Source organism: Zootoca vivipara, chromosome 4, assembly GCF_963506605.1.
Source record: "Zootoca vivipara chromosome 4, rZooViv1.1, whole genome shotgun sequence".
In the NCBI taxonomy this organism is placed as follows: Eukaryota; Metazoa; Chordata; class Lepidosauria; order Squamata; family Lacertidae; genus Zootoca; species Zootoca vivipara.
Window position 1 is genome coordinate 74941576 of NC_083279.1, and position 26663 is coordinate 74968238.

Here is a 26663-nt window from a genome sequence, read left to right on the forward strand (position 1 = left end):
GCTATACAACCACTTTGTCATGCCCCCCCCAGCAGTTGTTTCCAGACCACTTTGCATGTGTGCATTATGCCTTTGAGGAAATGCATGGAGGAGCTTCAATATTTACTTGCACAACCTCTCTGCATTCTCTTGCTGTCCTTAGGCAACGGCACCACAAACATTTTTACAAACCAGCTGCAGAATTAAATAAGGTTTCTCACACACCCTTAAGCTGACAATGTAATTGGAAAGCTTCACCAAGACAATGGAATGCTTTTCAATATGCTCCATATTTTATTCAGAGTTTTCAAATCTCCCTCATTCTCACTGTGGGTATTCTTAACACAATGGCATCAAATACCTTTACCTCAAGAGGTTATGATGAATGCTTGTTCAACTGGCTGAAGAAAAAGCCATTTCCAACATGGCTATTCTATTTTAAAAAGAATTGTCCATTGGGTAAAGAAGCCCTTTATCTTTGCACCTTGGAAAAAGCATGGCAGTATTGTCCTTATATCCCTGTTTCCACTTTAAAATGGTGGAGATTCAACATCAGCTATCAAAACAGATAGCTTTCAGGCAGTGGAAGTCAATTCCCTCCAGAGGAAGGAATTAATATTTTTAATCAAAGAAAAAACCATGATCATAGAGTTATTCAAGTTAACTGCAGTCGCCAACTGGCCAGTACTGTCCTGAAGTCCAGGAAGAAACATCTAACAAAGCTACTAGAGATCGGGTGCGGGGGGAACCCTATTCTTCCCCCTGTAATGTACTTGATTCAGTTGAAACCACCAACAAAAAGGTAGGTGCTTGTTGTCGGTCCTGGAAGTTGTCTTCCGTTACCCATACAGTTCATTAGGCACAAGAGATGGTTATGAAATCTTGGTCGGCCTGCCAAAGTCCACTGTGATGTTGGTGTACAAAGGGTTGTGTTCCACGGAGAGCAGCTTGTAAGAGCAGGAGTTCAGCCCGTCTGTTTTCCACACTTGAGGTACCTGACGCAAGAGTTTCATTCTGAACAATTAAAAATAAAAATGGGTAGGGTGGGGTGGAGAGAGAACAGAAAAGAGGGCATGAATTAAAACGTCATGAAGGTTCTGTTTTAGAGACAGGTACACTATGTAAAACTTTGAAAGCAGACGAATCTTAAGTTCCAGTGGTTGAAGATGCAAACTGCAGTTTAAGAGGCAATACAGACCTGAGCAAGGACAACTTCTATATATGATATATTGGCAGTCTTGGTGTTTCACAATCCACTCATATGGGTACCGTGCCCACACTATGCTTAGACCAGGCGTAGTCAACATTGTGCCCTGCAGTTGTTGCAGGAGACAATGCCCATCATCCCTGACCATTGGAAATGCTGGCTGGGCTGTTGGAAATTTTAGTCCAAAACTTCTGGTGGGCACCATAATGGCCACCCTGGTTTAGACCGTATGTCACGTTTCCTCCCATTGACTCACCTCTGTCGATTTGCTTCATTGCCTCGGTCTCTTGTGTGGAAGATCATCGTGTATTTGGCCACATGAGGAGAAGGCCGGATAACCTTCATCTTCTGCATTTCAACTCTAAATGCAAATATAGCAATGATTTGCAAGCATGTCATGGAGGGGGGGGGCAGAGAGAATGAGGCTTGAGAATGATTATCAGAACCTCCCAACCTCCCCCAGCTCAAAACTATAAAACAATAGGCACCTGACTAGTGCAGCAGTGCGCAGGTCCCTATTACCTTCAACTGAAATGGCAGCCACACTGTACATTTTTGTACAAGCTGTAATGGAAGACCTTTAACTGTTACCTCTGCTATTAAAAATGTGGGGCACCATCTCAAATTTTCTGATATCCCTAAATGGGGTGGGGCAAACTTTGGGGCCTTTTAAATTCATTTAGCGCTCCCAATCTGGCTATGCAAATAAGAGAAACAAGGCTAGCAAGTGCTCGTTTGCTTCTTCCTAATCCCATTTCCTTGTGGGTGGGCCATAGACAGGTCATCCATCCACTGATTTAAAAAGCCATCATATTCTGGTTAGAACCCCATTTCACCCAATGGCATGCACTGAAAGAGTTCATGGGCGGGCGGGTGGGAGGGGGAATGCAGCTTGCACCTGACCTTAGCTATTGAGTATAGCAGATTAATTACATACTGTACAGGTAAAAGGGTTTTTCTATATCCAGGGCTTTGGCTGATTAACATTCTATGGCCTTTAAAATGTCTTTGTGGGTGGTTGGCTCCTGACCCCTGCTGTAGACAATACTGAGCTAGACAGACCAGCGCCTTAATTCGGTATAACATAGGTTCCTATCTTCCTATAGTGCACATGCCAAACAGAGATACCTAGAGCTGTAAAACAACCAGTGAAAGAAAACCAATGATGATGTTATTACAGCTCAAGACTTCATTTGCTTAGGGATTCTAGGGAGTCACGTTGAAGGGACAAAATCCACGGAAGGCTTTTTACAATTAGAAGCAGTTTGTTGAAGGACAAGGCCTAACTAATCACTAACAGACTCAAAAAGCAGCACGGCAGCACAGCACTGAGCAAAAACAAGTTCTCAAAAAAACAAACAAATCCAAAACCCTTTCCCACTCTGCTCTATAACCCGACTTCATTTTGTAAGAGTACAGTATATCCGAGGGAACTGCTGCCCTCTATCGGACTCATGGATGACAGCAGCACCAAGGACATTCTTTTTGAGTACGGACATTCTCTAGCCCAGTGGTTCCCAATCAGGGGTCCGGGGATACCTGGGGGGTTCAGGGGACACACACCCAGGGGGTCCCCTGCCAGGGACTCACTTATCTTGTTAACTGCACAGTGAAAGTCTTCTATGGATCATCCAGCCTCTGCTGAAGACCAGCACCTCCTTGCTGGCAGGGGAAAAACTTGTGAAAAAGTTTCTGGGTGGAAAGTGAGCTGGGATTGAACAAAAACCTCTGATACAGTTTCTTACAGCTCTTGCAATTGGAGGGGGATGGGGGAAGAGAGAGCACAAACAACTTGTAGATTCACATGCTTATCATTAAAAAAAAAATGTAAGGGATCCCTTCCCCTTGCTCTCTACTTTTTAACTGAAAAGAACTTCTACAGTATTTGGATTCAACGACTATCAGTTTAATGGTCTATCCCACTGCTTGTAGGTAGGGTTTTCTTGCCTTATGTGTTTGGGATTCTTGTCTCATCTTGGAAATCCAACAGGGGAAATAGCTAAGTCAGTGGTTTTCAACCAGTGTGCCGTGGCACCCTGGGGTGCCTTAAATGATGGTCAGGGGTGCTGCAGGGGTCAGGGGTGGTGATACCCTCTGATGGTCAGGGGTGCTGATACCCTCTTACATCCCTGCCGCCCAAAGGCTTGCATAGCTGTTTGTTGCAGCAGCCCTGGCTACAAGCTCCCCAGGCAAATGGTGCCTCTAGGGCTGACCGGGGGGGGGGGGGGTGCTGGTTGCCATGAGCTGAGGCAGCCTTGGAGCCAGCCAGTCCACCAAGCCCTTGCTGTTGGGAATGGACAGACAAGTGGGAGGCTGGGCAGGCAGGCAGGCAGACGCTGCACTTTCTTGTGCTTGCTGTGTGCAATGCCTGCCGAGAAGAGGGGAGAAGAAAGAGCACTTCACAAGGAAGGGGTGAGGGGCTGCTGGCTCTTCAGGGAAAGGGTGGCTTAACTAGGCTTCTGAGGCTCGGAGCATGTTTTCCCACAGGGGAGTCACAGAAAGAATGTAGTTGGTCAAGGGAGCCGTGGACTCAAAAAGGTTGAAAACATCTGAGCTAAGCAAATTGCCACTATGGTTAGCACAACAGCTCACCCTCTGATGATTTAGTTTACAGTAGTGCTAGTTTCTTTTCAACATAGTGATATATAGCAGCAGCTAAATACCAGTACATGCTGACATATCACCATGACTGGAATTTATCTCGGCTGCTTGTTCCCACCTTTGGGAAGGAAGAAGCAGCCGAGATACATGGCCCAGTCCTACACAGCGAACGAGTCCTGATGCCTCTCAGGCTCATATGCGAGCCGAGGAGCATTGGGGCTGGCTTTGCTGAACTGCTCAGCTGGGGGGTGGAAGAGGCCTCCCGCCCCCCAACTGGAGGCTCCACTAACTGCTTGGCTAAAGGGAGCGGCAACCATGCACCCCTCAGCTGAGCAGTTTAAAGAAGCAGAGGAAGGAACAAGCTGCATCATGCCTCGCCATGAGGGCAGAGTGGGATAGTGGCTTCAGTCGGCGGTATATCACTGGTGAAACCACCGCCACTGTGCTACCAGCGCCACGGTCTGCTCCTCATCAATACATCACCCAGGTCTATTTAGTGGAAAAGGCAGCCTGGGTGGATGTTGTTTCCATGTTTTCTGTGGGAAGCTATGCAGCTACATTAGGGGGTGGGAGGAAACAGATGTACGGCAGAATCCTAATAAATAAAGAAGTTGGTTGTTCCTATTAGGCAAACAGCAAAAATAAAAACCTCACTCGAAATAAGTACTGTATTTAACTAATTAGTCTCTTTAAGCCAGGGATGGAACTTGGGCACAGGAGGACTAAATAATAAAAAATGATTATTATCACTACTACTGCTGCTGCTACTACTACTACTGTTACCAACATTACATAATTCCAGCTGTTTTTTATTTAATCTTCACCAATACTGTATCAAGCCCTGACCATGCCTTCACCTATGTCTTGAAGGTGCAAGATCATAGAATCATAGAATCATAGAGTTGGAAGAGACCACAAGGGCCATCCAGTCCAACCCCCTGCCAAGCAGGAAACACCATCAAAGCATTCTTGACATATGCCTGTCAAGCCTCTGCTTAAAGACCTCCAAAGAAGGAGACTCCACCACACTCCTTGGTAGCAAATTCCACTGCCAAACAGCTCTTACTGTCAGGAAGTTCTTCCTAATGTTTAGGTGGAATCTTCTTTCTTGAAGTTTGAATCCATTGCTCCGTGTCCGCTTCTCTGGAGCAGCAGAAAACAATCTTTCTCCCTCCTCCATATGACATCCTTTCATATATTTGAACATGGCTAATCATATCACCCCTTAACCTTCTCTTCTCCAGGCTAAACATACCCAGCTCCCTAAGCCGTTCCTCATAAGGCATCGTTTCCAGGCCTTTGACCATTTTGGTTGCCCTCTTCTAGACACGTTCCAGCTTGTCAGTATCCTTCTTGAACTGTGGTGCCCAGAACTGGACACAGTACTCCAGGTGAGGTCTGACCAGAGCAGAATACAGTGGTACTATTACTTCCCTAGATCTAGATGCTACACTCCTATTGATGCAGCCCAGAATTGCATTGGCTTTTTTAGCTGCTGCATCACACTGCTGACTCATGTCAAGTCTGTGGTCTACCAAGACTCCTAGATCCTTTTCACATGTACTGCTCTCAAGCCAGGTGTCACCCATCCTGTATTTGTGCTTTTCATTTTTTTGCCCAAGTGTAGTACCTTACATTTCTCCCTCAGTTAGCAGAACCATATGCTGCAATGTTTTGCTAAGATGTACCATCTCCGATTACAAGTAAGGAATGGCATGTTTGAATACTCTCTCATATAAAAAAAGCCTTCAGCAAAAAGAACACTTGCAAGTTAGGTACACAATTGCTTTTTATGTTTTATTCAGTTGTAGTGGAGCGATGGAGACAAGTTTTTCCTACTGTCTGGGGATAGGAAATTTGTGGCAATATCACAAATTTTATGGTCTGTTTTTAGTATACCTACAATCCTTTGCTTAATAGGGGCTAACCCACATTTTCTTCAAAAAATTGCTTTGCACAGGTAACGACCATAGAGGGGTCCCCTCCCCAAAGTAGGGGGTCCATGGGCTTTGGCTTTTAAAAAAATAGGGAATCCTCAATAATTAGCTATCTGGGAACCACTGCTCTAGCCACAAACTGCAAATTACATGCAAGAATACATAGGAATCCCCCACCCAAGGAAAAACAGTTTTCTGATGAGGAGATTAGGAGCACAGAAGCCTGCCCACCACATTTCCCCAGAAAGATTTTGTTCCCCCAGCTGATTTTTTCCCCTTTGCAGAATTCTAGACAAGACTTTACCTCCATTTGCAAAATTCAAGTAGGACCCTGCAGGAGGCGCAGCAGAGATTGGGAGTACAGAGGAGGAAGCACAATTGCACACACCACTTGCATGTTCCTTAGCTTCTCCTCTCAACTCTGTTTTTCCTTAGAAGGGGGAGGAGGAGGAGAAGCCACCAGGAGCGGGCATGTCTGTGTAACATGTAGTTCTGCCCATGGTGAGCCCCACCCAGAAATGCACAGCTGCTGCTCAGACCACACAATTGCAGATGTTGCTGCATGTTGCTGCGGCCCTCCAGATGTTTTGGCCTACAACTCCCATGATCCCTAGCTAACAGGACCAGTGGTCAGGGATGATGGGAATTGTAGTCCAAAACATCTGGAGGGCCGAAGTTTGGGGATGCCTGTCCTACTCCATGTCCACCAGAGCTCTGGGGAACTAGAAATTGCTGCCAGCGCTGGATTTCAGCTCCTCCAGGCTTTGGTGTACTCATCTCAGGGGGAGGGTTATATGCACCAGGGACCGTAAGCTGGCAGCAACAATTTATCTAGACTCTGGAATAAGATGGTCTGCAGATCATCATAAAAAAATTAAGAGCCATTCCTTTTGGCTATTTCATCTTGGAATCATAAAATAAGTAGCTGGTGGTGACTGATAGAGCTGGGCATGTGCAGCATCCATGCACTTATTGATAAAACCTTCACTGGCAAATAAACAGACCTCAGTGAAGGGTATAGGGAGAAAGAGAAGCCAGAAATATGGAGAGACACCGGATCAAATTGCCAACTGACATGGTTGAAAAATAACTCCTTTTTTAAACAGTTGGTTCACAAGATGCAAGAAAGAAGAAACTAAATGCCTTCCCTCAGGACCCAGCTGATGAATAAACTTTCAAAAGGAGCCAAAGTTGACTCTGGTTGTTTTTTTAAAAGAGGCTTATACCATAATAAACGTGCTAGTTTTTAAGGTGCAACAAGACTCATTGCTGTATTTCCTGCAAGAGATAAACACAGCTGCGACTGGAAATTGCTGCCATCTACAGAAAAAGACTGCCTCTCAATCCCAGCCCGTCCCTTTTTAGCATTCAGTCAAGAGGAACAATGCTTCTATCTTTCCTTTTTATCAGCTTGCAGTATTTATTTTCTTGTAAATGGCAGTTCTGTTGACATTCAGAGAGGAAGGTAAACAGAAAGGATAAGTTCTCTGAGGCAGCAGTAAACAGATCCTGTAAGCAAAAGCCAATCAAACTGTCAATGCAGCTGGCAAGCAAGACTCCCTAACAACAGCAAGAAGAGCCAGCAGTTGAGAAATGCTGACTTATGAGAAATTTGATTATGGTACACATCTTACAGGAGACTTAATGCTTTAATATTACCATGATTACTGTTTTTTTTTTAATTCCACACACTGCACATTTCTGTGGCTTCAATGTGTTAGAAATTGCTTTTTCTAGCGACTGCATGCTAGACATTTGCACCTCTCTCAGTGCAAAGCTATCAATGTCCAGAAGTTTCTCAAATTTCTACACAAGAAGTTAAAAATTTGAAATACAGTGGTACCTTGGTTGTTGAACTTAATCCATTCCGGACGTTCGTTTGACTCCTGGAACGGTTCAAAAACCAAGGCGTGGCTTCTGATTGGCTGCAGGAGCTTCCTGCACTCAATCGGAAGCCATGTCAGACATCCGGCTTCCGACAAACGTTCGCAAACCAGAACAATCACTTCCGGGTTTGCGGCGTTCGGGAGCTGATTTGTTCAACAACAAAGGTGTTCGACTACCAAGGAACCACTGTACTCTTAAAATATATGCAGAGTTTGCCGCTAATAGTGAGCACAAGATATTTGTGACAGACAGAATTTGTGATAACGCTGCTATTAAGCGCCGTTCCAGGTTATGCAATTTATTGGGGGGGGACACCACAACCATCACTGAACCGTCCAATGACATCATTCCAACTGTGTTGCGGGGAAAATAGTTGTTTTGCCAGCATTCAGGTTGATAAAAGCAAGTTGAGAAAGAGATCAGCTGCATTTTTTTGAAGTTTAGTCAACTAACTTGACCTGCTCAATATCTGAGGTCTAAAAAAAAAACGATGAAAGAAGTCTGTCTCCATGAACGCCATGCCCTTTGTGAATTCAAAGCTGTCATTCAATAGCACAAGATACCTTCTGAATTCACAATCACCACCACCATTCCTCCATCCTTCTGGGAAAGTGATGTTAATAAATATGAATGACCTTCCCCATGGTGCCCTCCATGTATTTTGGATTATAACCACCATTAGCTCCAACCATAAGTTTGTTTTCTTTGGGGGGAGGGGGGCTTCCCCTCAAGTTATGCTTTGTCCTTAGTTGCTGCGATGCACCTGCTTTTCAAGGGCAATAATGCAGTTGTGTTTTGCCAGCTGGAAATAAATTGTGGAAGCATCATAGATGTTTCTTAGATGGTGCTTTGGTGTTTGAAGCAAAAGTGCATTACAAGCCCCCCCCTCCTCCATCTCATTTTGAATGCTGTGCCCATTTTACAGTCCTTCTTCCCCTCCTCCTTTTAATATTTCTTTGGTGGGTGGTCCTCACCAATTTTAGTACTTAAGCATATATATGTAATAAAGAGAAAGCAGGATTCTTTCCCACTACCCACATTAGGTAAGGCCTTAAGTAATAGTTAGGTACAAGGGGGTCAATTTAAAAGATAGGGGCATAGGAACCTGCCATACCATTGGCTCATCTAGCTCAGAATTGTTTACACTGAAAGGCAGTGGCTGTCCAGGGTTTCAGGCAGGAGTTGTTCCCAGCCCTACCTGGAGTCTGAACCTGGGGCCTTCTGCATGCAAAGCCAATGCTCTATCACTGAGCTACAACCCTTCCAGCAAGCAGACAGTTTCTGGTCACTAGTCAACCAGTAACGATCTCATCTAAGTGCAGTCAATTCAAACTAGTGTCTGTACTCCTGTCAAGATTTCATATACCTATTTAGGCTATTTATATTGCACAAGCTTCTCATCTCCAACTCACCCATAGCACTTCTCTTCCCCTTCTGCATTCATCTTAAGCAATGTATGAGTCATAGCCAAGGAGCTCCCATCATCCACAGTCTACACATCACCCACTTTGCTTAGGTGCGCAATTACCTGATGCGGAGGTCATCATCCTCTGCTCCCCAGCCCCAGTAGTTGTTAGAAAATCCATTCACCTTGGAAAATTGCTCTCTTGTTAGAGCAGTTACGCCTCCAAAGTATCCTTGGTAACGCAACCTAGGAACACATAAGTGGTGGAGAAAAGTCTTTTCAGAAAGTGGCATAAACCCAAACATAGCCTCTATCAAAAAAAACTATTTTATAGCTAAAAAAAAGTTCAGTTACCCATCTGTTGAAGCAAAAAAATGAATAATGAAGTGTGTGTAGAGATATGCTCTCAGGGGCCTTGCCATGTCCTGAGCAAGGTAACAATTGCTCAGTGTTAGCTCTCCTATGGCATGAAATATGACTCAAAGACATTTCATTCTGTGAAATGAGAAAAGTCCTACAGATATAAAAAATGATGGACAATGGACAGGACAACTGGTAGGGGAAGCTCCTTGAAGATGGGTAAGGCTATGTACATATATACATAAAAGGCACTCCACATCTTTCTCCCAGGCTGGCAACCAGCAGCCCTCAGGCTAATTTTATGTAGCTGTTGGTCTAATTTCAGAAGCCCTCTGCCAGCATGCAGCTCATACCACCTGTAAGAATAACCCATCCATCCACCAGCAGCCTACTGCACAGGAAAAGAGAGGTGTAGAAAGAGAATGGGGTAGTCCCACCCACACTTTGATCTGGCCCCACCTGCTTCTGGCTTCATGTTCACTCTCAGATGACATGCGGTCCCTTACAGATTACACTCAAGAGGGAGCAGAGTTGCTCACCCCACTGCTTAGAAAAACATGCAGAGGAAAAAGTGAGTCATGCCAGGTCTCTCTCACCTGCCCAGAAACTGTATCCACCTTCTGTCTTATCATGGCTCCCAAGGCAAGCTTTTTTCTCATGGGTTGCAGTGTGTGTGCACGCACACACACGCACACACACACACAGGATACAGAATATAATGGGTGGCTAGGGTGCCTGCTTCAATTCTGCTTGCAAAATTCAAGCAATGGTAATCACCTGTTGTTAGTGCCCCTACTTCTATCACTATGAAAAGGGCATGCAAATCAACTCTTCTTCCGAAGATGCAAGTTCTCTCTCCTAGCTCCTACCTGTAGCCTGTACTGTTTCTACCCACCACCAAGTGCTTTGGCTGACTGCCACACATGTAAATGTTGAAGTCATTCTCTGGTACCAAGTCCACGTCATGGAATATGAAACAATCCCAGTTCTCTTCCTTCAGGGCCTCCAAGTACCCCACATTCAGCAGTTTTGCTCTGTTAAACGTGGCACTGCCAGCCTACAAACAAGAAAAGGAAGCAATTCACGTCAGACCTGTTAAAACTAAGTGAACTTCCTATCACACGTTTACAGTATCCTTTCCTGGCTCACAGCAACTGTACCAGAAAAGCAGCTGTGGGGTTGAGAGAAAAGGTAATGCAAATATTATAAATGAATAAAAAACATATGCTTGTTTTGAGCCCAATCCAGCTCTAGCTGCAAACAACTCGTCTTGCATGTACAGTGTCTCTCATCCCATCAGCAGCCACCCTTCCTGGCTGCCTGTAAAGGAGAACATAGGGCAACAAAGGTGCCCTCCATTAACTTGGCTGAGACCAGCTACCATTTGGCTGCTCCCCTCCTAGAACTGCCTCAGTCAGTAGCTATGCCCTCTGAAATATTGCTAAGACTACTGGCTGCTTAATCTATTCAAATGCCTTGTGGTTGTTTTTACCTAGGTCTTGGGCTACATTGGAAATTTTATTTTTTGTTCTTGTCGTTTTACTTGTTTACCTTATAACAGAATTGTTAAGTTGCTGGGGAAGATCTCCACAACCCATAGCCATTGACAACAACAGAGGTATGATAATGTAAACATTTGGCATTCAGTTTGCAACTTAAGTTTTAAAATACATGGGTATGGACTCCTTTCTTGGAATTACAATCTTAATCATCTGCTTGTTTACCCAGAAGTAAGTCCCACTGTGTTCAATGGGGCTTATTCACTAGTAAGAATAATTAGGACTGCAGCATCAAACTTATATTTTGCATTCTAAAGTTCACTAGTATTTCATTCACTCTACAATAAAAGATGATTTAAAATTGAATATTAATTTCTTTTCTGTGTAACTGAGACAATATTGTTTTGCCCCCACTTACTCTTCTACAAACATAAATAAAAATACATATTTTCCTTCTCTCTTTTGAAATTGAGAGAAACTCCTTCAGCAACCTAACGCCTGTTACAATGGCAAGGATGTGTATACTTTTTTATGGAGAACAGAGACACTCACAAAAGCATTCAGAACTCTTCCGGAATAGCATTCACCAGGCAAACAGGAAATGAATAAAAGATGAAACGCCTTCTTAAAAGGAAAAAAGAGCTCCTCTTTTCTCTGTCATACAGAGCTGGTTTTATAAAAACCAAGTATTGACGAATATTAAAGCCATACTATTAGCTGCTTTTGTTTTAAATTAGACTGAGACTGCCAAGATGAAGCAAGTTGTCACTTCAGCACTGAACTGGAGATTCTAGGCAGCTTCAGGCAAAAAGTAGGTGCTGCAAAAGGACAAGACGTCCACCTAGCTCATTTTTGTCTCCAACAGGGGAAAGGAAACTTTGAACTCAAGAGCCGCATTTGTTCCTGGGCAGCCTCCCAAGGGCCATGTGTCAGTAGGGGCCAGGGCCAAAGGCAAAATGTAATGCCTTGGTGAAAATGAAATGAAATGAAAATCCTACCCTTCTATAGTAGGGTTCTATACACACATATATAATAGTTCTACACACATTCACACTCTCATCTTATCCACTATCCAGATGAGCAAGAGGCATATTATTATTATTATTATTATTATTATTATTATTATTATTATTATTATCACCCCGCCCATCTGACTGGGTTGCCCCAGGCACTCTGGATGGCTTCTAGCATATATAAAAACATAAAAGGTTCCCTATACAGGGCTGCCTTCAGATGTCCTTCTGAGTTCAAGGATGCATTACAGCCAGGCAAACAAACTCAAGAAGGGTGTGAAGCTGGAACAGACCTGGGTAGAGGTCTGAGGGCCACAGAGAGGGGCCTGGAGGGCCACATTTGTCCCCTAGGCCAGAGGTTCCCTAATCCAGGCCTACAATGACTTGGAAGCAGATCTTCACAGCTTCAGACACCTTAAGGAAGAAGTTCTAGCCAAGTGTACAACACTTGCAACATACTTCAATGTTCCGCCAGGAGAGCTTATCTAAAATTTTAGCCCACCTCAGCTGATTAGATGGCAAATATATGTGCAAATATTACTTCTGAGCAGAAGAGTGGTGCAGTTTAAGGAATGGAACTCTCATCTCCTAGCCCCATTTGTATTATTTCAGGAGATTTGGAAATTGTTATCACATTTAACCTCATTTAGGTTCCCACTAAGCCAGAATGTAATTGTGTACAAAATAGCATCAAACCAATGTCAATTTGGTCTACTTAAGAGTATTTGCATCCATCATGGAACTCAAGGTGGTGTACATGGGATTCTCCAGCCTCCTATCCAAGCCCTGACCAGACCCAACCTGCTTTGCTACAGCGATGTGGCTGCATTATACCCCCTCTGACCCCATCTTGATCCATGTAGCTTACAAGCCTAGGAACAGGAGCAGCCAATAAAATAATGGATAGGTAAAGCAGCTCTGGAGAACAAGAGACCCAGATATACCATCTCCAGTTTCCACTGTAATCTTTTTTTAAAAAAATAAAAAATTGAATAGATAACATATTATTTATTAATAGGAGACTGACTTATGAAACATGAAGCGTGAGCCAAGAATATATGTCACTACTGCTATAAATGCTGCCACCTTTTGCACTCAAGGGAAGATGAAGGCCAAAGAACATTTTATTCTTTACAAAAAAACCACCACCTCTAAAGCAGTGAGTGCAAGGGAATTTCACCAAGCATAGCCGAAGGAAGTCAGGCACACACAAAAACGCGAGCCAAGCCCCAGGACACAAACAGCCAATTATTTGAGCAAGACACATTTCTCAAGCCTGGCAGCTTTGAGAACAATGCTCTACCAACAGTGCATAAAGTTAATTTGCCACCCGCTCCGCTTAATTCATTTGATCTGCTCTAAGCTCTTGCAGCAGAAGACGAAACACATCAGCATCAGTGCACACGGGGACTCCTAACCGCTGGTAACACACTGATATGGATTTGTATCAGGACTGGGGGATGGGATGTGGAATGTGCCTGAAGCGGTGTTCTGACTGCCAATTGCACAAACAGACAACAGTCAAAAGACCGCAAGACACAACCACAGGGCAGGAAGGTTTGGATTCACCCCTCGTCTCTAGCTGCAGATGTTCTATATGGACCCACCTGGTGGATGATATAAATGCCATAGTCCAGCTGCTGCCGCTGCAGAAATGGGTGAAGGTGCTCCAGCAGGTACAACAGGTGCTTCTCTCGGTTGCGATGTGGAATCAATATTGCGACACGTTGCTGAGCTGAGCAGCCTTCTGGGCGATGGCGCCCCTTTGACACTTGAGGATTCTCTTTCTGCACCTCCTCCAGGGTGAGAGATGCCTTAAAGAAAAGCTTGCTAGGGCCTCCTATGGGAAAAAGCACGACTTCAGTCTCATCTTCCTAAACTATAAACACAGCTGCTGTAAGTCATAAGAGCAAATTAACTTAAATGCTTAGGAATCTGCAAAGCCATTTCGGAGACTGAGGAGGTTTATTTGATGCTTTGTTTTTTTAACTTGGAACTATACACTAAAATCTTTTGTAAGCAGCTGGATTTGGCCAGCAAGCTACTCTTTAAGTGACCTGGGGGAGGATGATTGGGGCGGGCAAGCAAGATTCTTCCTCAGTGTGGTCAGCTGTCAATTAAGCCTTCCATCCAGAGGTTCCCTGGGGCTCCTACCTTTGACTCTGTACCATAATCCTAAGAGCAGGCTAGAAACATAACCCCCAAACTGGGAACTAGTAACCGCAAACCCTAAAGGGAACTCTGCAAAAATTGTAAAGCAGTGGAAGGTAAGACGACCACAAGTTCATCATCCCTGTTATCAAGGTCAGACTCATACATTATTGATGTGGTACAGGAATGGCTTTTCCACTTGGTCCAGCAATATCTGAATAGTGGAATCACGTGGGGTGCCTCGATTATGGAGGAGATGCTCGCGTTAGCACGGTTGGCTGCCATCTCACAGGTTTCAGCACAGAAATGGAAAAGGATCTCTATGCAATTCTAATATTTGTTGGCATAGGATTCAGCCACAGAACTGTGACATATGAATCACTTTTTTGAATAGTACTAGAAGATATTATGTCAGACAGAGAAATGTAATGCCAAGAGGAAAACAGAAGGCTGATTTTTACAAGCTACAAGTGTTTTCTCATCTATGTGCAAATGACAAATTATCCTTAAGACAGGGATAGGAACTGGATCTGGACAGCAGGCTGGATCCCTATCTTCCCCCACCTAGGTAAAGGTAAAAGTACCCCTGACCATTAGGTCCAGTCGCAGATGACTCTGGGGTTGTGGCGCTCATCTCGCTTTATTGGCCGAGGGAGCCAGCGTACAGCTTCCAGGTCATGTGGCCAACATGACTAAGCCGCTTCTGGCAAACCAGAGCAGCACACGGAAACACTGTTTACCTTCCCACCAGAGCGATACCCATTTATCTACTTGCACTTTGCTGTGCTTTCGAACTGCTAGGTGGGCAGGAGCAGGGACCGAGCAACGGGAGCTCACCCCGTTGCGGGGATTCGAACCACCGACCTTCTGATCAGCAAGCCCTAGGCTCTGTGGTTTAAGCCACAGCGCCACCCGCGTCCCTTCTCCCCCACCTACTGTGGGCCAAATTTGAAAGGTGGGAGGGACTGCCCACCTGTCAGTCACCTGACATTATAATGACACCAGTTGACCTGTTTCCATCCCACAAGGCCTGCAAGCCCTGACAATCAGCTGATCATTGGTGTCTGCAGAGAGCGCTGCACAGCTCTTTGAAGCCCTGACAATCTGTTGATAGTTGAGGCTTCAAAGCCTTATGGACAGCTCCCTGCTAGCACCACCAATTACCTGATCATTGGTGGCTTGCAAGAGCCACACAGAGCACCATACACAGGGCTCTGCAGGCGCAATCTTCTTTTTGGCTCAGCTGCGACTTTACCTGCCTCACTCCCAACACCCTGTATAACATTGGGGTATGGCAGGTGGATATGGCTTGGTCAAATCAGCCTTGCAGGTCCAATGGGGAGGCCTGGCAGGCCTGATTAGGCACACAAGCCTGAAGTCTCCCCCCCCCAACACACCAATGCCTTAAGGATTTTAGGGGGGGATTCTCCCCTCTTTGACTTTTAAGCTAAAGCCCCAAAATCCATGAAGTCTTGCCTTAAGACTGAGATTGGAAAACTTGAATCAACTTACGCAGATACGGAGACAGAGAGGGACACAGGGGCTTCATTATGGGCAGTTTCACAGTAGGCATGGTGTTCTTGTTTGGATTTTCCGTTCGCTCCTCTGTGATAGTGGTTGGTTTTCGGAAACTCCCCACGATGCTTTTTGCTCTTGGAGTTTCGTGCACAGCATCCACTAGGTAAGTGGAAGTGGCCCAGCCCACCAATAAGACACACAAGGTGAATAGCATGAGCAGCTTGAGCTTGTAGGAGACGTGAAGGCTGGCATAGCTCAAGCCCATGGCCTTGCCTGGTTTATACGCAGCTCCCTCGACACTGTCCTTGACGTCTCCTTGTCACAGTGCACTTCGAGGAGAGCAGGAAAGTCAAGATGAAACAAGGAGTTCTGTGATGCCGCATTCTGACAAGTCTCCTCTGACTTTTGAACTCATGTCTTTCTAGCTCAATGATAAGCGGAAGGCAGGCATTACAAGAGTCGACCTGTTCAGAGAGAGACGAAAAGGTCATTCTATGCCATCACCCCTCCAACCTCTAAACAGAAGAGTTGTGCAAAAGCTATGATACCAAAACACAAAGGTCGTGGGAAAGTGGGGTTTTCTTCCTCCCTCTGTAGTAAAACAAGCTCCAAAACTAAGCTTCATACATAGAAAAAAAATCTTAATTTCCCAAGTGTTAGGCAAGCAGTTGTGTCGTGAAGAAACCATAGCTCAGTGACAGAGCGTATTTTTGCATGCAGAGGATCCCTGGCAAAAGACAATGAATAGAGTAGGAAAGACCCCTCTACCTAACAGCCTGGACAGCTGCTAAATAGACAACTGGGGTAGGTAGAGAGCAGTATCGCCTGGTATAAGGAAGCTTCTGGTGTTCCTATATTCTGTGGGGCAAGAGAGTATGTGAGCTGCATGAGTGGAGATTTTGGATTATGCCCCCAGTGAGTACAGAGTCTATTAAGTTGAGAACAGATGTTATAGCAACCAATTAGTATAAATGCAGTTCAAGAAACATATGAATTACCTAAGAACCTGGAATCAGAGAATTGCAGAGTTGGAAGGGACCACAAGGGTCATCTAATTCAACCTCCTCCAATGCAGGAATCTTTTTGCCTGAAGTAGTCACAAGTTACAAGCTGTTCAAGAAATGTATGATCTCCACTTTTCTTGGGTGATTCAAAAAAAGCACTCTGGGTCAGGTAGAGTTTAAAGCAGCCTTTCCCATCTTGGTGCCCTGCAGATATTTTGGTCTATTGGTTCCATCACAGCTAATGGTCAGGGATGATGGGAGTTATAGTACATAAAAACAGGAGGTATACTCCTGTGATGGGCAACCTTTTTTTGTTTGTGGAGGGGAAGTAGCAGGTAAACCAGCTTGTAATCATTTTGGTGAAAGGTGGCATGTGATGATTTAAAATAAATAGTTGTCAGGTGGACAGTTTTCTTGCTGGGGACCCAGCCCAGGGGGAACAAGTTATCTCAGCTTGAAAAAGAAAAGATGAAAGAGTGCTTATTGGCTGGACAACTGGGGCACAAAACTCCCTCACATCTCCCCAGAGTAGTTTTTAAGCCTAAATAGAAAAATTGGGCACAATATGATTGCATGTTTAAACAATCATACGTAGGAAAGGGAAGATAAAGGGAAGCCAGACACATCCCATGGAACCAAAACACATGAGGACTCCTATTTTCATATACATCTGAAAGAAGCCTTAAACGCCCACCCCCACCCCACCCCGGATCCTCCTCATCAGCCATATCATCCTAAGATGACAAGGTAGCATTCAAATAGGGCAAGTCACCAATGGTTCTTTCCCCTGCAAGTACACTATTAATACAACAGTAGGAGAAATGCAATACTGAAGGGTAAAAAACAAGCTCATTAAATGCTAAACACACACACACACACACACACTGATCAATCTGCAAGTTCAAGTGTGACATTTCAGTCTCAGCTCAGCAAACAGCTATGCAAAAAGGAAGTAGGGAGGCTGAATATATGGTCTGATGTCCGGTAGATAGGCAAGGTACGTGATTTTGAGGAATGCATCTTTGCAATGCTATGTGCCAAGCATATGATGCAGGAAAAAGAGAGAGAAAAATACACTGGGGTTAAAAAGTCCAATGTCCACCAAGCAGAAATTTTAAAAAAGTTGTAGAAAGTGATTAAATATGCAACAGGGATAGAGAAATAAAAAAGTACAAGAACTAAGCCACTGCATGGACAGTTTTTCACATGCACTATCTTGTTTCCACTTACAGTATTTAAGTTACTAGTTTGTGGCAAGCTCTGAAACCGGCAAACTAAAATTTGCACCTGCCCTCTAAGCAAATAATGTTTTGCAACAAACCTGCAACTAACTAACCAAGCGGAATATACAAGAGAAGATGACAAAAAGAGCTTTTTCCCATACCGCCAACTCATGAGATGTGTAGTTTCAGGGTCCACTACATTTTGTCATTTTTTCTTGTAATTGTATGTTTTTGCTTTAACTGTTTTTAATGTATTTTTAAACTGTTGCAACCCCCCCCCCCATGAGACCTTAGGGTGAAGGGCAGATAATAAATAGTACACATTCAAAATAAGCAATATGGCGAAAAGGCATTGTGATCGTGAGACCTCAGGACATGGTGTAGCTACTATGCCAGTATTATCTGAAGATGATTTGTTGTTTTCCAGTATTAACTATGGACTGCAGCTTTGGCAGTAATGCTCATTTATTTATTCACAATTATATATAGCAATGGTGTTTTCGTGTATTGAGAAATAGCTGCAAATAGGAGACTGCAAGGTTTTGTACTGGCTTGGTGTGGACATACGCCATTGAATGGAAATGGCCTGTGTTTTTCTCCTTTGGTAACTAATGGCCCATTTTAAGCATTTGAAAATCAGAAAATAATGCTTCTGCAGAAGAACCACAGACGCAAACACACTGCATAAATAAATGTATAAAGCTGGAGAGGGGAACGGTTTTTCATTCCAGGGGCTGCATGCTCTTGCAAGCAACCTTCCGGATGCCATATGTCAGAGCTGGGTGGCAAAAAAGAGGGTGAGGCAACAGATGTGACTCTCAGTTTTGTACAGAAGGCTAAATTCCAGCAAAGAAAAATTCAGAGCTTTCTACGTGCACACACACTTCCACCCAGGCACTCAAGGACACCTTCCAGCCATGCAAAAGCTCTCAAGGAGAGAGCAGGGCAGGGCAGGGCCAGTGAGGCTGCAGCCTGGGGAAAGTCCCAAGGACCAGACAAAGACGCACCCAAGCCTTGGGTTCCCCACTTCTGTGTTAGGATATCCCATACAGAAAGACATGTGGTGCTAGCAGGAAATAATATACAGTGGAACCTTGTGTTACGGACAAGATCCATTCCGGAGACCCGTCCGTAACACGGAACTGACACAAGCTGAAGTGCCATGTCTGCGCACAGTGCAATTTAGCGCTTCTGCGCATGCAGCGAAACATGGAAGTATCCCGTTACGGTACTTCTGGGGTGCCGCGGGATGCAACACGAAAACACGTAACCTGAAGCGGATGCAGCATGAGGTATGACTGTACTGACTGGGCTATGCTGTTTTTATTGCAATTATTTGTATGTGTTTTCTATCAACGCTTACTTGTTTTTTAATTATTCCACCCCCACCTCACTTTCAGCTGTTCTTATTTTATCTGTAAGTCGCCTTAAGTCCCTGTCAGGGGAAAAGATGGTGTAATTATTATAACAGAGCACTTACTTTGCATGCAGAAGGTCTTAGGTTTAATCCCCAGCATCTCCAGGTAGGACTGGAGAGAAGCTGCCAGTCAGTTCAATAGGGAGCTAGATGGACTAAGAGTCTGACTTAGTATAAGGGCAGCTTCCTATGCTCCCAAAAGAAATTTCAGAAGAACATTAGAAAGGGCTGGAAAGCACAGACTAAGTTCATTTGCATTCCTTACACTTGCAGGCAGATACACTTCTACTTAACAAAAAAAACCCTGAAGGCAAGGTAAGCTCAAAATACCAACAAGAGATAACCTGAAACTGAAAGAACAACTAAGACCTGAGTTCAATGAATGCTTTAAAATTCACCCCTTTCCTAACTTTCATAATTTCTAATATGGCTTCAGCTCCTCTTCTTGCTCTCTACGCTGAAAATCCCTCCACTGGAGTAAATGTGATCAAGCCCCCATTTAGCCTGGTCCATTCAGCCTGCAACAGAGACTCGAGTCAAAGATGCAGCTCATCCACTCGCTCCCGTTTCCTTCCTGCTGCTTGAGCCAAGAGAAACCGAGCCCCTTATACTTACTTGATCCTGCCACCGCTGCTCCTCTTCCTGCTGCGGTGAAGCTGTTTTGTCCTTATCACAGCTACGAGGACTCCAGTGCCAGGTGGCAGGGCACTTTTCAGACCTGAAACCCCACACCATAAAGGAGCCTCTGTTGCCTCTCAGGGATTCAGGAGGAGTCTGCTCAAAACTGCAGGAGCCACTGAAAGAAAAGTCAACAGTTTCAGCCTTCCCCTATTAGAAAGCCACTCCCTCACCCCTTCTGATACATTTAATTCCTCCCACCCCTTCTCTTTTCTTTCTAGCAAGACGTGAAAAGAAGCAACATCGGGGAAATTCTGGAGAGCTGGAGCAGGCAAACACTCACAGATGCCTGTGCAAAAGTGGCCTGACAGAATCGGGTTACCAAAACATACAAGCCCGGTTTTATTTCTGTCCTGCAAGTTTCTCTGCCTTTGTAGGAAGTCATAGATCACAGAATTGTAGAGCTGGAAGGGGTCACGAGGGTCATCTAGCCCAACCCCCTGCAATGCAGGAATCTTTTGCCCAATGTCCATGACCCTGAGGTCATTTTGCCCAATGTGACGCTTAAACCCACAACCCTGAGGGTAGGAGTCTCATGCTCTGCCAAGTGAGCTGTCCCAGCTTCAAGATATACCACCAATTCCTTTGTGAGTTAAATGTACCATATATGCCACCCACACAGCATAGCTCCTGGGTTAATAATAAATAAAACTAGTTTGGGGAAGAGCTGGTTTTTCTGTAACAGTAGTCAGGCATGTGCTTTGAATGCAGACAGCCCAAAGTACAATCCCCGCTGTCTTCAAGAAGGGGTAAGAAGGTTCCATGCCTTAAACCATGGAGAGCAGCTGCTAGTCAGTGAGTAGACAATACAGAGCTCAATGAACCATTGGCCTGACTCAGAATAAGGTCAGCTTCCTATGTTCCTAGTCCATAAGCATGAACAGGGAAACAACATATAAAGACCAGAGTGGGAATCAATTTTTACTTAGTAGACACACTGAAATTAATCAACATGACTAAATTAGGTCCATTAATTTCAATAGGTCTACTCTGAGCTCAATTGATGCCACCCCAGCATAGGAATAGCAGCTTCCCACCCTCCTTACCCTGCACTTTGCTTCTTCACTTACATGTTACAAATCCTGCTAAGGAGTTTTAGCAGCCAAAGTGCTAACAAAATTCAAGAGTTATGTAAGCAGCAAGTTGCCCAGGAAGTCCAACATGTTTGTAACAAACAGTTTGTATAATCTGGTCTGGAAATGAAACCTGAGGATTCAAGTGAATGCCTAGGAGCAGGATTTCAACCAGGCTTTAACCAGGTTAACACTTAAGATTATATGTGATCTGAGCACCACAATGCAGCTGCATTACTAACACCTGTCTTGTTTAATTTGGTTCATTCACCCCCTAAAAATCACTTTAAAGCCATTTAACAATTAACAGTCATTCTTGTTTCAAACTAAACTTATGATACATCCTAGGAAATGTTTCCTCCCCCTTGGTGCTTAGGAAATCTAGAATTTCAGATGTCCTCTGACAAATAGTAATAAACTCTAGTTTTATTATCTCTTTGCCAGTCTGTAAAGGAAAACATTTTTTCTGCTGCCTTCTCCTGTACATTAGGCATAATTATTGAAATTCCCTGTGCCAGATAAGACAACAGACTCTGGATGACAGGTGTCAAGCAGACAATGTAATTTCCTTTTGTCCTCCTACAGCTTCCAGCTGGAAGGTACTTAAACAATGACCTTAATTTAGGAAAAGTAATCTGTTCTTGCTCCATTGAAATCAATGAGGCTGGTTAGTTGTAATCCAAGCATATTCTATTCATTATGTGGGGCTTTGGGCATCATTAAATTTATCTGGCTTGGCTCCAACACTTAGAGCAATTACTAATATTAATTTCAAATGTGATAAACTTTCTGAGTATATAAATATCCTGCTCCTGGGAGATGGAAAGCAAAGGATCCAATTCATTCTGGGAATCTTTTGGAACTGCTGCCCTGGTGAGAAAAAGCAGTGTACCTTGCAGATGCCAGAGGGCAAGGCAGTTTCTATTAGCAAAACCAAAGAAAAAGTCAGCCACACATATCGAGACAAATTATTTCCTCAGGTGATGGTTGCATCCAGAAAATTAATTAGAAGTTGGTTCAATTAAAAGAGGTGCAGCAACTCCTGCGCACAAACACTCATTAAGTTTCAGCAATAAAAGGGAGCAATAAAATGACCCATGCTGGGATGGGAGAGACAGCAAATTAAATAGCAAGCACTGAACTTCCGTCTCCTGTCTGTTGAGGCACTGTCAGCACTCATTTGATGTACAACAGCTGCAATCCTAATCCTGGTGCATTCCCTGGTGCTGCCACATAATGATGCTTACGGTGGGGCTATAAGGCAAGGTTAGTAGGAGCAACCCTAAAGAGCCCCTCTCTTTTCATTTTCACTGCTCGCAACTTCACCTTGTAGCCACTACCCACTTTTGGCCCTGCTGCCAACTTCAAGGACCGGGGTTACTAAAGAAAATGGCCAGGAGTTTGCTCCAGATAGAGGAACACATAGAGAAGCACAACTCAAACTGCGCAATCCTTCTGTCAAAGCAAAGCACACTTCAGCTGTCTCAGTTGTGTCAAACTGGCTCAGCATATTTGAGAGCAAACAGCAGGTGCCTGGAATGCTGTGGTGGGGTGGGGTGGGGGTTTTGTGGGAAACCAGTGTGACAGGCTCTGTTGTGAGCTCAATTCATATTACCCCCAAACCCAAGGCTTCTTTTTATTAAGAAACGGCAACATTAGGTGCGCTTTTTAAAAAAACATGATTAAAACGAAGTATGATTTGTCCCCTAAAAGGAATTTGCAGGAGGAAATGAGAGATAGGAATAACTTCCTGTCTCCCAATAGTGCTTTTCACTGACTGGAAGGGAAAAACTCAGGCTTTGCTCTGTTGTATTCAATTGTTGATGAGGAAGGAATGGAAGCACTGAGAATTAATGCATATGCCTCTGTATTAGTGTCTAAGTAATCCTCACATGCTGTGTAGTCGTAGGAGGACAACATACATGCTTACCAGTGTTTGTCTATAACACTTGTCCTAACAAATTAACACTGGTAAAATGACTTCAAGCCACAAAAAAGTTTATACCTCTTGGCTAAAGGCTTTTTAAAAATTAAAACAGCATATATGGAATTCTACTTACTTTTGAAAAATGTGTTTCCACAAATGTTCCATTTCTCCCTATCTATCGGAAATTCTGTTACAAATCTTGCATCCTAGTTTTTTGGGTAATAAATGAAATGTTCAGTTGTATTATTCTTCTAGAGCACTGGTTTTTAAACAAGAGTGTTATTCCCAACAGGTCTGCAAACTTACCTAAGGAGAATCACATCAGCAATGTAATGGTGATCTTTTGAACTGAAAATGAAAGCAACTAATAGAGGAAATAGGGAAAGGAGGGAGAAAAGGCCACAGCTGCTAAGTAAGTAAACCAATGATTGGGGATTATGGGCGTTGTCCCTATTCTAGAATGTAATCTGTAAAGTATCAAATGTTGGAATTATATTTACTAATACAAGTAACTGCGCTTTATAGAAGTTAAGCTCAAGTATCAAATGTATTTCTGCAAATGTCAAAAAAAAAATGAGATTAATCATCCAATGTAAACTGTTTTAACATACAGTTCTTAATAGCACGTAATAGTGCAGATGAACGACTTTTGGAGTAAAAGGATCATTCAGCCAGCTGGGTACAATGCCCAGAAACCTTAGGTCAAGGGGCTGATCCTGCTCTTTCTTGAGTGTTTTTGTCTGGCTAGAATGAGTTCTTGGAAGTATAATGAGTCTTGCTTGTCCAAACGGAGGATGCTGAGTTGTGCATGTAGGGTTGCCAGACTCAATAGTGGACAGGACTTCTGTGTCTTTAATTGCCCTGCTCTCTTTTGAGTCTGGAAACCTTAAAGAGAAACCAGCAGACCCTTTGCTTGGAAATTAAACAAAGGGTCTGCTGGCTTCTCTTCAAGGTTTCCAAACTCAACAGAGAGCAGGGCAATTAAAGGCACAGAAGCCCTGTCCACTATGGAGTCTGGCAACCCTATGTGCATGTAAGAAACCTCTTGAGTTTTGCATGCCTAGCTTGTGGCCAACTGTACAAAGGGTGCATACCCTGCCCCCCCCTACTTTGGTCCCTGCCCCACCCACCTGGGCATGCAATCCTCAGGTTGCCCAAAAGGAAACACATCCTTTGAGTTGAAAAAGGTATCCTATTCGAGAAGCAGAGGATCAGGTTCAAATCCCTATTCATATATAAAGGCTCACTGAGTAGCCCCGGGCAAATCATCCACTCACTCTAGCTTAGCCTACCTCAAATGGTTGTCATCCGGCTCACACAGCTAACAGAGACAAACAACTGTATGGAAGTCAGCCTCCTCCCAGACAAGCCTCCCTTTTCGAATCAGCCATCAACCGAGGCCTTATGTACAGATTCACAGCATTCCAGGCACATTCCTTGAATTTCCCCCTGACAGCCACCCAAGTCCATGCACTATCCCAACCAGAGCTCTATTATACAGTTCTGTTTTTAAAACACACACAGAGAGAATGCATTAAACACACATGCGTTTCCACAGGTCGTTTTATATACCACCCAGGTATAGCAGGATCTCCTGTGAGGACCCTCCCAAACGCTAAGAGCCCATTCCTCTCCTGTCCCCACGGAGCGGCGCTGCTTGTGTTGTGAGACGCGCATTTTACGCACCTCCGGCTTGAAAAGCGCCCGGCTGCTGTAATTACGCCCCAACACGCCTGTTCTTACTCGCCACCACCACCACCCCCCAAACCACGGACACTTCGACGGAGCGGTGTGCCCATAAATCCGTTGCCCCGCCACGCTGCAGCCTGTCTCCTCACAGGCAAGTCCCGCCGCGCTCAAAGGGTTCCGGCCCTCAGGAGGCGACCGGACTGCCTATTTACCTTCGGAGGAGGCTTGCCGACCACAGCGGGGGGGTTTACGCCCGAGAAGGCGCCCACGGGCTCGGGCAGCCCCAGAGCATCCCTTCCCCGCTCCCTGAAGAGGCCGCTGCTCTTACGCTGGAAGCTGGTACGCGGGAAGCGGGCCGCGGCGCAACCCGAGTCCTTTACGCGCCGCCCAGCCGGGCGCCTCTGGTCCGGCTGTTACATGGGGCTTCGGGTATCAACCCAAATCCCCCGCCAACCACAGAGACACGGACAGAACGGCAGCCTCCGATGACCATAGAGAGATTCCTCCCGGCAGATAGAGCGTCACAGAGCTTTGCCCACCCCCACCTCCCCACCCCCGCCACGGTTGCCTGGAAACGAGACCCGGCGTTTCGCTCGCGCGCGCGCGCAAATAGCGGTGCGTCCTGGTTAGCGCGCTTGGCGTCTCCTTCCAAAGGCTCCTCTTCCGTCTCTGTGTTGAAATTGCACTCCATATTGTATATACAGTAGACCCAACCACAGACAACCGTGACCTTGTCAATTCTCCTCCAACAGATGTCCTCGATTGAAATAGGACTGCTTCAGCCTATGACATAATACCAAATGAAGCCATATTGAAATAACAGTGGTGATATTGTTTCCCCTGTATTCAGTAACTCGCAGTGGCAGCTGCTTTTATGATAGATAATTATATTTTGTTTTACAATTTAAAGTACTCATTTAAACATCCTTAAAATAGCAATGACTTCCCTCCTCTTTCCATGGTTCATTTTACGTATCATAAATCCCTGCATATTTTACAGAAACTATACCATTCAGTATTCCATCCATCAAAACTTATTTACACTGTTGAATTGATCTTAATGCTGCCACCGTTTTTAGCTGTACACCGTTATTTCCCATATATTCAATAAACGTTTTCCAATCTTCTTTGAACGTATGTTCTTCTTGTTCTCTTATTCTGTATGTTAAGTCTGCAAGCATATTCTGTCAATTTGAGTTGCTATTCTTCTTTGGTTGGAACCTCACCCGTTTTCCATTTTAGGGCTAACAAAACACAGGCCGCAATGGTTTTATTGCTGGTATGTGATTGGGTTGGAATGCTTATTTATAATTAACTGATGTTTCAATCCTTTATAGCTTGTTTTACAACAACTTAAAAAATTATGTTCATACTGTATACTCAAAGTGAGTTACTTGGATTACCATGCTATGCTTTGAAGTTGTTCAATATTTGTTGGTTATAGTCATTATGTATCGACTTGCATCTTTGATGGTGGTTGTTGTTTTTTTGTAAATTTTTATTCCAAGTAACATTTTACAGATCAGTTTCATTTGTTGAGGCATTAGGAAGAAAAGGGGGAGAGAGGTGGAGGGGGGAAAGGCGAGTGGGGTTGGGGTTGGGTGGCGTCATAGCTGCCAAGTTCTCCCTTATTTTAAGGGATTTTCCCTTATGCTGAATAGGCTTCCTCGCGAGAAAAGGGAAAACTTGGCAGCTATGGTGGCGATGTTTCTATTTTACTTAATATATGTGTGGGGTTTCGTGTCAGCGTCGCATGTGCAGGTTCTCTGCTATTCGCTTGTGTTCCTTTGGTGGGGAGGGAGGTTGCGGGTGTACAAGGGTGTGGTTGTTTGTTTGTGATTGGCTGTGGTGAGCTTTGTTTTCAGGTGTGAGTGGGGTAGGTGGGTGTTTTGGATCAGGTTAGCCATACTGATTCGTATGCTGTTGGTGGATTCTTACAATCCAACACCAAACAAACCTAGGTCACGTACAGTTCAAACATAAACCACAAAAAACACAACCTGCTGACAAAATTACATGCAATGTCTAATTTATCTCCACATAAGGGTAAACAATATAGTTGGTGGGTTCTTGTCATCTTGTTGGGCTGTGTATG

General features: G+C 44.4%; 1 protein-coding gene across 5 annotated transcripts; it reads right to left on the reverse strand.

The window, feature by feature from the left end:
• Positions 1 to 250: 250 nt before the first annotated feature.
• Positions 251 to 25079, reverse strand: B4GALT4 (beta-1,4-galactosyltransferase 4). 5 transcript variants are annotated; one of them, XM_035116204.2, is made up of 9 exons: positions 24781 to 25079; positions 23013 to 23085; positions 19817 to 19997; positions 15552 to 16021; positions 13496 to 13728; positions 10246 to 10433; positions 9140 to 9262; positions 1443 to 1547; positions 251 to 993 (listed from the first exon to the last, which is right to left on the reverse strand). In XM_035116204.2, exons 4-9 carry the CDS (start codon positions 15820 to 15822, stop codon positions 852 to 854), a joined length of 1062 nt encoding a protein of 353 aa, XP_034972095.1. In that variant the 5' UTR covers positions 15823 to 16021; positions 19817 to 19997; positions 23013 to 23085; positions 24781 to 25079; the 3' UTR covers positions 251 to 851. The 5 variants fall into 5 exon arrangements, with proteins under 5 accessions (XP_034972095.1, XP_060129754.1, XP_034972097.1 ...); XM_060273771.1 differs by lacking the exon at positions 24781 to 25079 and adding an exon at positions 23186 to 23715; XM_035116206.2 differs by lacking the exon at positions 23013 to 23085 and having other exon boundaries at positions 24897 to 25079.
• Positions 25080 to 26663: the final 1584 nt, after the last annotated feature.